Source organism: Medicago sativa, chromosome 7, assembly GCF_051527215.1.
Source record: "Medicago sativa cultivar Bolivia chromosome 7, Bolivia_mono, whole genome shotgun sequence".
Taxonomy (NCBI): Eukaryota; Viridiplantae; Streptophyta; class Magnoliopsida; order Fabales; family Fabaceae; genus Medicago; species Medicago sativa.
In genome coordinates, this window is record NC_140755.1 from 86,405,415 (window position 1) to 86,415,486 (window position 10,072).

The 10,072-nt window shown below is 33.4% G+C and overlaps 1 protein-coding gene and 1 pseudogene across 2 annotated transcripts; one reads left to right on the top strand and one right to left on the bottom strand.

Annotated features, from left to right (window-relative positions):
- Positions 1-262: 262 nt before the first annotated feature.
- LOC146909664 (uncharacterized) lies at positions 263-2,344 on the bottom strand. Its single transcript, XM_085726071.1, has 3 exons — positions 992-2,344; positions 796-897; positions 263-559 (listed from the first exon to the last, which is right to left on the bottom strand). Exons 1-2 carry the CDS (start codon positions 2,055-2,057, stop codon positions 821-823), a joined length of 1,143 nt encoding a protein of 380 aa, XP_085582197.1. The 5' UTR covers positions 2,058-2,344; the 3' UTR covers positions 263-559; positions 796-820.
- Positions 2,345-5,785: 3,441 nt separating this feature from the next.
- On the top strand, positions 5,786-9,924 carry LOC146909665 (protein FAR1-RELATED SEQUENCE 5-like; annotated as a pseudogene). The gene is made up of 4 exons (XR_015019100.1): positions 5,786-6,290; positions 7,117-9,179; positions 9,283-9,363; positions 9,443-9,924. The product of XR_015019100.1 is annotated as a protein FAR1-RELATED SEQUENCE 5-like (transcript).
- The last annotated feature ends 148 nt before the right edge of the window (positions 9,925-10,072 follow it).

Consider the following 10,072-nt stretch of genomic DNA (forward strand, 5'->3'; position numbering starts at 1 on the left):
GACAGATCAAAACATCTGACAGGAAAATCGATAATGACAATAATGATCCCATCAATTACAAAAAAGTCATAGCTAGTCCTGAAAATTAAAGATTGAATGAACAATAAAGACTTCTGGCTAAGGGGTTCACTCAAAGAGAATGCATTGCTTTCATTGAAATATATTTTCCTGTTGTGAAACATACAAGTACTGGAGGGAATGTATCACTTGTTGTAAAGGAGAATGCTTCGATGCATAATATATAAAGTAACATGACATCAAATGATTAGATCTTGAGTACTATACTAATAAAGTTATGGAATACTGAACATAGATAAAATAAAATCATCCTCGAAAGAAAGTACCAAAATACCAAATACACATGACAAAAGGTTAATCCCTATTGAAAGAAACGAGATAAAAAAAAAAAAAAATCCCATAATCATCTACACCATCACACAGAAGAGATTCAAATTACATTGTCTTCACTTGGAGGTAACATGCTATTAAAATATCAAAGCATGAGTTCATCCATGAGTAATGGTTTTATGAACAACACTGTCCTAGCATTTTGTTAAACCTGCAGCCAAGATCAACAATTAAAATTGTTACTAGTTTTAAAAAATTTCGTGCATGTAGTAAAAACTAATTAAAAACTCATGTAGCTTAAATTGCACTCTACATGATTATACCAATACAAGTTACCAAAGCTACAAACCATGCTATAGTACTAATAGAAGAACCATAACAATATATATAATATATCATGCAAGTGTCTTTCTAATTTGGTCCTAACAATAGAAGTAAAGAACATACCTAAGTTAATGATGATCAAAGACCTTCAACTATTGACTTTTGAAGGCAGCATATCAGGAGTTTCAGGAAAGTTATAAAGAGAAAAAGGATCGTCGGTTTCACCTGTTAAACAAGGAGATGAGAATCATTACTGGTTTTGATTAATAAAAACTAAGCTTTGAACATTTTATACAGAAACACAATAGAGAGGACATACCAGAAAACAGAGAAGCAAGATCCGGAAAGCTATAAGAAGTGTTTAGAAAATCCATAACTGCTTCATCGTCTGAATCTGAGTTGGACTCAACACTAGAGATTGGCATAGCTGAAGCATCATGAACATTTGAGCCGGTCTTCTGCCCATTAACTCCTTGCTGCAAACTCATGTTTGAGTTTGGGATATAAGGCATGCTTGAAGTTGGAATATCTCCATTAGCAAACACGTCGACCATATCAAATGATGATTGGCCATTATTAAAGATTGGCATAGCTGAAGCTTTGCCGACATTTTGGAAGGCCTCTATGACATTTCCATCAACTCCAAACATGTGAGAAGAAGAACTTGCAGGTTCTGATGTGGTTATTCCCCCATTAATTCCTTGTTGAAAACCCATGTTTGAGTTCTGACTATGATGCATGCTTAAAATAACTCCGTGAGCAGACATCTCAACCATACAAAATGATGATCCACCATTATTATAGATTGGCGTAGCTGATGCATTCCTGACAATTGGGCTGGTCTCCATGACATTTTCATCAGCACCAAACATGCGAGGAGAAGAATTTGGATATTCAGGTTCTGGTATGGCCATTCCCCCATTAATTCCTTGTTGAAAACCCATGTTTGAGTTCTGACTATAATAATGCATGCTTGAAAAATCTGCATGAGCAGACATATCAACTGTACGGAATGGTGATCCAGTACCGTTATTAAAGATTGGCGTAGCTGTTGCATTGCCGACAGTTGGGCAGGCCTCCAGGACATTTTCATCAATACCAAACATGCGAGTAGAAGAAGTTGGATATTCAGGTTCTGATATGGCTATTCCCCCATTCATTCCTTGTTGAAAACCCATGTTTGAGTTCTGACTATAATGCAGGCTTGAAAAATCTCCTTGAGCAGACATGTCAGCATTCGCATATGGGGATCCACCATTATTAAACTCATGAGATAAATTGGATTCCAACCCATGTTGCATATTTTTTGGGTTCAGACCTTCAGCAGTTTGCACAGACACATAATAGCATGCTGGATTCTCAGTTGCTGTAAAACAAAATGACATATTTAGAGCTGGAATACAAAAAAGATTGCAATTGAACTTTCAATATCAAGTTTAGAATAATAAAGATTGCGACCGTAACTTCGCTCCTTTCATTTGTTTATCTTGTTAACTACTACATCTTTTTATCACGTCTCTAGAATATTGAGTATGTATTTTAAATTTTCAGAGATAAATAAAGAGAATTTTAATGAAATTCAGTTCAGAAATTATTACACTTGTGGAAAAAAAAAAAAAAAAGACTTGATACCGATGAAAAACACAATCTAGTGAAAAAGGGTGAAAACAATATTTGTGGAGGTAGAAACTTACTAGCGGGGGTAGGTGTTCCATTAGAAGTGGGTAGTGATGAACCATCATGATAATGAAATCCATTAGAGGTAGGTAGTGATGCAACTTTAGCTTGCTCCGAGTCCATCAATTGCTTTTGTTTATGCATTAATTTGTTGAATTCCTCTATTTGCTTCTTCAACGCCAATCTTGTATAGTAAGCTTGGAAGAACTCAGGATTTTGTTCTTCAAGCCTTTGCCAAACTGAAAAGATGAATGGGGAAAAGAAACTTAGTAATAGATAATGAAGGCTTGAAATGAATCTATTAATTAAAACATATGTAACAGTTATGAAATCATGACTCTAGAGGTTAAAACATGTAAACAATTACGGAATCAGGACTCGAAAGGTATCTAATATTGGATGTTTTTTTAGCCATTGATTGAAGTCACTTAATAAATAAAGCAAACAAGCTAGTTTCTTTAATCTGTCAATGTCGAGTAAAAATTTATGTTGGTATGCTTTTTTTTTTCTCTGATTAAATAGTAAACAAGCTAGCTTTTTTTTCTCATAAAGTAAATTAGTGTTTTGTAAAAACAAATTTAATTTAGGGTTTATCCATAGTTGAGTTACCCAACATTTTAAAAAGGGTTAAATAAGTTTTTAGTCTTTATAAATATATCAAATTTTATTTTTAGTCCTCGTAAAAAAAAAGTGGCATGTAATTTAAGTTCCTTTAATGTAATAAGTTTTTAATCTCTTTAAACTTTTAAAATTTTGAATGACTTTTTATTTTCATACATGTTTATAACATTATGAAAAATCTCTTTGTAAAAAATAAAGTTAACATGTGATTTCTGGTCCATACTGCATTACTTCTATCTTGAACTTTGGAATTAAAAAATTTATGTTTAATTAGTTTATATTAAAAAAAAATTGTTTCTGAAATGACTTTTTATAAGGTTCTAAAAAAGTTTGTAAAAAGTCATTAAAAAATTCAAACATGAATTAAAACTTCATGTTGAAATTTTTTATTACGACTTAAACATTCAACTGTTTTTATAAGAACTAAATGAAAAACTTGACAAGTTTTTATAAGAACTAAATGAAAAACTTGACAAATTTATAGGTCGATGCTCCTCTCTATGATGTTTCATCTGGTTTGTTGCTCCTTTTTGTTGGTTATAATATTAGTTAATTAATTAGTTTTGTTTGATCTATAATTTTTAGAGTTTCTTTGATCTCTAATTTTTAGAGTTTGAGAGATATAGTTTTTTAGAATATTATATAGTTTGGGTTTATATTATTTATTATTGAGTACTACATTTTGTTGTTTGATTGGCAAACTCTCCATGCTTCCTGACATGGTGAGTTTGAGAGTAGATGTTAAATAATAGTCCGTTGGACCTTTTATCTATAATTATAACTAAGTAGTTGAATATTGGCTTAATTAATGATTTGGTCCCTAAGTTATTTGTTGGTTACATTTTGGTCCCATAAGTTATTAACGTTACAATTTGGTCCCTTAAGTTATTTGTTGGTTACATCTTGGTCCCATAAGTTATTAACGTTACAATTTGGTCCCTTAACTTATTTTTTGGTTTCGTTTTGGTACCTTAACTCTTCCTCCGTCAACCACTCTGGTCCTTTATGTTATTAGAGTTAAGGTACAAAAACGAAACCAAAAAATAAGTTAAGGGACCAAAACGAAACCAAAAATTAAGTTAAGGGACCAAATTGTAACGTTAATAACTTATGGGACCAAAATGTAACCAACAAATAACTTAAGGGACCAAATTGTAACGTTAATAACTTATAGGACCAAAATGTAACCAACAAATAACTTAAGGGACCAAAATAGTAATTAAGCCTTGAATATTTTTTGGTTTAATATACATTCTCTTTTTAACCTTTATGTTATGCAATTGATCTTATTGGAACCTTAGCCTCTTTCCTGTTCCCCTTTTTTCATATGTAAGTATTAAAGATCCGAGTTTAGTACAACGATCAAGGTCTAAATGGCTAAGAAAAGGGGACACAAATACGAAAAAGAATTCACAATAGCATTAAAGGGATAGCTAGGAGGAACTATTTTAAAGATCTCAAAGTTGGTGGTGAGTGGATCCAAAAGCCAAATGAGGTGATAGAGGCGGTAGTGAATTATTTTAGAGTGCATGTCTCGACGGGAGTTTGGGAGCGACCCAAGTTGGATGGGGTGCCTTTACAAAGGTTTACCGAGGCAATTAAGGGTGGTTTGGTGGTCTCGTTCTCTCTATTAGAAATATAAGCAATAGTGAAGGAAAGTGACGGGAACAAAAGCCCGAGTCTGTGTGCTTTCAATTTTGCTTATATTAAGGCATTTTGGTAACCTTATGAAAGAATGGGGGTGAGGACAATGTTTGACCAATTCCATGAGAATGCGGAGTTGCCATTAAGTTTTTTTGTCGTATTTTGCTTATTTACTTCGATTAGTAATACGGTATGGGGAAAAGTTTATATGTGGGTGGGAGGTGAATTTGTTCAATTTGTTGACTATGTTAACCATTTTAAGCATAGCACTATGGGGGAATAACAAGAGGCTCAATAAAATTAGAGGGGTCCTAAATGTTTTTTTTTTTGTTTTTTTGTTTTGTGAAAGAACTGCTCGCAAATCTTGTAGGCTCTAATCTTTGTAATGGGTTTAGTATATCTCTTGTACTCTTGATCAATAAACTTGTTCTTTACTTTGTACTCAAAATATTTATAAAAAAAAAAAATGTTTTTGGAAAAAGTGGACTCATTGTTCGGCTATATATCTGAATGGAGCATCATTCATATTCAACGTCTTAAATTGGCTATATTTTATTCATGTGCAAAATACTATAAAGAAAAGAAAAAAGGTATAGTCAATTTTGTGCCAATGAAAAAATTGGGTCTACGAATTGATTCTTTTGAAAGTAAAATTCAAATTGTAGTCTCTAAGACCTTTAAAACGGGACATTTTAGTTTCTCTATCAACCAACCTCCATAGACAAGCTATTGTTTAAAAAATAATCCTAATAACACAATCTTTAACGTATCTATAAAACAAGTGAGTACTCAATAAAAACAAAATTAAGCTAAAATTTAAATTTGTTTAAAAAATAATTAATTACAAAAAAAGTAATGTGACATCAAATGAATAGATCTTGAGTACATTATATATAATTAAACTATAGAATATGGGACATAAATAAAATTACCCTTGAAGCAAAGTACCAAAATGCCAAATACACTGGATAAAAAAATATTCCATATTAAAAAAAAAAAGGAGAAGAAAATATCTTCTAATTATGTGCACTGTCCCATGGAAGAGTTCCAAATTGAAATTCTTTTCATCGAAAGAGGTGAGAACTCTCAAAATATCAAACATATGTTGATCCAGAAATATGATTTTGTGTACAACAGTGTACAACAGTGTTCTTAGCAAGATAAACAATTAAAATAAGGGAAATTCTATGGTGAAGTTGTTAAAATGACTTTTTTGGTAAAGTCATTAGAATGACCAATCACAATGGAGTTGTGTATTTAATGCATGCCACATCAAATTTTACTGTGTATTGTACATTGCTCATATGGTGTACCACTCTATTTTTACTTTTTGCAATGGTGTCCTTGATTAAATCAAAATTAAACAATTTTGTTATTATTTTTTATTTTTTATTCTTAAAACTTATGCATCTAAATTGCATACACCAATTCTGCATCTTCCCCATCGCATCGCACAAATTCTTCTTCATCAAAATAATTGGATAACCAATTTCACTTGCGTCTCTCTCTACTCCACACTTCTCAGTACATTCTCTCAACTGCAGTAGCGCCACCTTCCACCACCACCACATGCGACCCACTCCGTTGCCTCTTCTTTCTCTCTCGTGTGCGCGACCCACGTGCGACCCAGCAGCGCCATCTTCACTCCGTCCACCACCTCGCTCTCCAAGCCTCAGGTTCGTTTTCTAACACTCGACAGAACAATCTGAATGAATGAATCTCCTTTTTCTTTTTAATTAGGGTTTTTTGATTTTGGATTCTTTTATATGAATGTAACAGTGTTTAATTGGTTGATTGATTATGAAATTGGCATTATGAGGAATATATTAGTGTTGTGAAACCATTGTTAGGGTTTTGATGTGGCCAAAATTTGCGATTTTGTGATTATGCAATTGGAGATTATTTTTTTGGGGTCCGAAATTGGTACTAATTTGGTGTTATAGTTGTTGATATGAATCTGTTGAGGGTTGGTGTTTTTGCTCTTGATATGCCCAAACAAGCCAGATTGTTTTGGTTCATTGTGTAATTCAAGGACTGTTATTTCACTTTTCATATCAATCTTCTAACACAATTGAGCTACTTCAAGGATGTAGTGTAGTTATTAAAGCAGACACTAGGTTATAACAAAAAAAAGGTTTTCAACAATGTTATATACTTGTTTAGTATTGGAGGCAACAATTACGTTGGCATTCACTACATCTTATATTGTCTTTGTTTCCATTTGTGTGCTGCCATTTATATGTACATTTGGGTGGCCCTATAACATATACGCTGGGGTTTTTGTTTGTTTTCTTAGCACCTTCTTTCTTGTCTTAGGAAGATGGTTTTGCTTGCAATAATATATTGGCTATTTAAAAAAAAAATATACATGAAATAGTTTCCATACCTAGCCAAACTATGAAATCTACGTCTTGTGCTAGGCTGCATCTTTTGAAATAATATTATGCTGTTTTAAAAAAAAAAAAAAAAACTCATGCTTTGTTTAAATTTTCGAAATTTTAGGGTTGTCATGGAACACCACAAAGATTGTTTGGACGCCGATTCCAGTGAAGTAGAATACACAGATGATTTATATGATGATGAAGAACATCATAGTTCGTCTGATGCTGAAGATGATGTTGATGGTAATGCTGCTGATGATGTTCATGATGAATCAGTTCAACAAGAGGGTTCAATCAACAATGCATTAGTAGGTGAAAGGTTGGTGAATGTAAATTCCATTGCCTCTGATGAAATTCTTAAACTTGAATTTGGCACTGTTGATGAAGCATATGAATTTTATTATCGTTATGGAAGATGCAAAGGTTTTGCCATTAGGAAAGGTGATGTTAGGAGCAATAGTAGTGGAATAATTACAATGAGAGAGTTTGTGTGCAACAAGCAAGGCTTAAGAGACAAGAAGCACTTATCTAGGAATGATAGAAAAAGAGATCATAGACGTATGACCCGAACAAATTGTAAAGCAAGGCTTCGTGTACGTTACAAAGCCAAAAAGGGGAGATATGTAGTGTCTAAATTTGAAGAGGGGCATAACCATGAATTAACCCCACCTAAATTTACACACTTGCACCCACTGTATCGTAAAATCTCTGAAGCAGATAGTGCCCAACTTGATGCTCTTCAATCACATGGAATCAGAACCTGTCATATAATGGGATATATGGTTGCTCAGAAGGGTGGATATGCTGATGTAGGATTTACTAAGAAAGATCTGTATAACTATTTTGATAAAAAGATGCGTGATGTCATTAAAGACGGTGATGTTGCTGCTGCTCTAAAGCATCTTAATGTGAAGTCTTCCACCGATCCAATGTTATATGCTGAATACGATGTCAACATTGATGGAAGAATGAAAAGTCTGTTTTGGGCTGATGGGAGTAGTAGGTCTGATTATTTTTGTTTTGGCGACGTTTTGGCGTTTGACGCAACGTACAAGAAGAACAAATACAACTATCCGTTGTGTATATTTTCTGGGTGTAACCACCATTCACAGACCATTATATTTGGCGTTGCGTTGCTGGAGGATGAAACAATCGAGTCATATAAGTGGGTCTTGAACCGTTTTTTAGAATGTATGGAAAATAAATTCCCAAAAGCAGTTGTAACAGATGGAGATGGATCAATGAGGGAAGCTATTAAACAGGTATTCCCTGATGCATCTCATCGCTTATGTGCCTGGCATCTGCATAAGAATGCGCAAGAAAATGTAAAGAAAACACCATTTCTGGAGGGTTTTGGAAAAGCAATGTACTCAAATTTTACACCGGAGCAATTTGAGGAGTTTTGGTCAGAGTTAATTCAGAATAATGAACTTGAAGAAAATGATTGGGTTAAGAAGACATACGCGAACAAGTCACTGTGGGCAACCGCATATTTACGTGATAAGTTCTTTGGACGTATTAGAACCACATCTCAATGTGAAGCTATCAATGCAATTGTCAAGACATATGTCAGAGCGAAAGGCAACATTTTTGAATTTATGCATAATTTTGAACAGGTTTTGAGAGATTACAGAAATAGTGAGCTTGCTGCTGAGTTTAAATCAAAATTCACAGAACCTGTGTTGACGACTCACCTGCGTTCGATTGAGAGTGATGCTGCCAAGATTTACACAGCAGAGATCTTTAAAGAAGTTAAAGATGAAATTATTGAGGCTGGTGCAGTAAGTCTCAAGAGCAAAGAATGTGTGGGGGATACCATGGTTTACACATTGCGAAAATATCGTGAGAAAGGCATTGAAAGAGAGGTTGTATACGATGCTGCAAGTTGATATGATTGAAGTTGCTAGATTTGGTGCTTACTGTTCTGCTTTTACTGCATTCTGTAAAGAAGCCTCAAAAAAGAATGGTGTATTTAGGGACATAATGGATGAAATTTTAAATCTTCAACAAAAGTATTGTGATACTGAATACTCTACTCGGTCTGAGAAATTAACAGATGATCTGGTAGGTGATCCAATCCCTGTGAAGAGTAAAGGTGCTCCAAAGAAGAAGAAGAATGCTACAAAAAGTGTCAGACACTGTTCAAAATGCAGAAGTACAAGTCATACTGCAAGGCATTGTTCGGTAATTTGTCTATATATGATCTGATGAATAATATTTTCACGAAATATGATTTATAATGTGCATGATAAGATATATATATATATAAGCAAGTTAATTTTTGCAGGATACACAGAACGGTGAACATGAACATGATGCAGAATTGGTATCTAACTCTATGGATGATTCTTTAAGCCAAAAAGAAAAGGTATGTTTGTTTGCTATGTTTTTACAATGCATCAGAATTACATCTTAAGAAAATGTGTATTAATTTATGTCATTCACAGAAAAATAAAAGGAAACCTAATGGTAATGTTAGCACAAGCAAGCAAAAGAAATATAAAGAGGCAGCACAATTTACAGAGATTTCGGAGACAGCTGATTTGCCGGTAACAACTGCAGTTCAACCTACTGTTCATGTGTTCCAGCCTGCTATTAATCCAATGCAAATGCAGCCAATTTACCCCAATTATGGACTTCATGGCGGTGAATCATCAACTTCCTGTTCTGGGCTCTTGGCACAAGTCATGAATTTTGGTGGTCATGGATTACATTTGAATAGTAATTTAGATAAATAATTTTGTAATTGAATTTAAGTCTAGTTATTCCCTTTTGAATGGAATTTGATGGGAATGGTACACTTGTTATTGGTTTTGGAATTTAGATAAATAAGAACGTGGGCATCAGTTCAATTAGTGATTGAAAGTTCAATTAATGTTGTATGTCCTCATGATACAGTTTATACAATTTCATTCTTATTATTATTGCATTTCATGGGAACACTTACAGATTTACAAAGGGTACATATATAAAATTAAGATTAGAAAATATCAAATTATAAAGGGTACATATTTAAAAGTACATAAAATAATTCAGCAGTTGTATTACAAATACATAATTCATAATTAAAGACACAA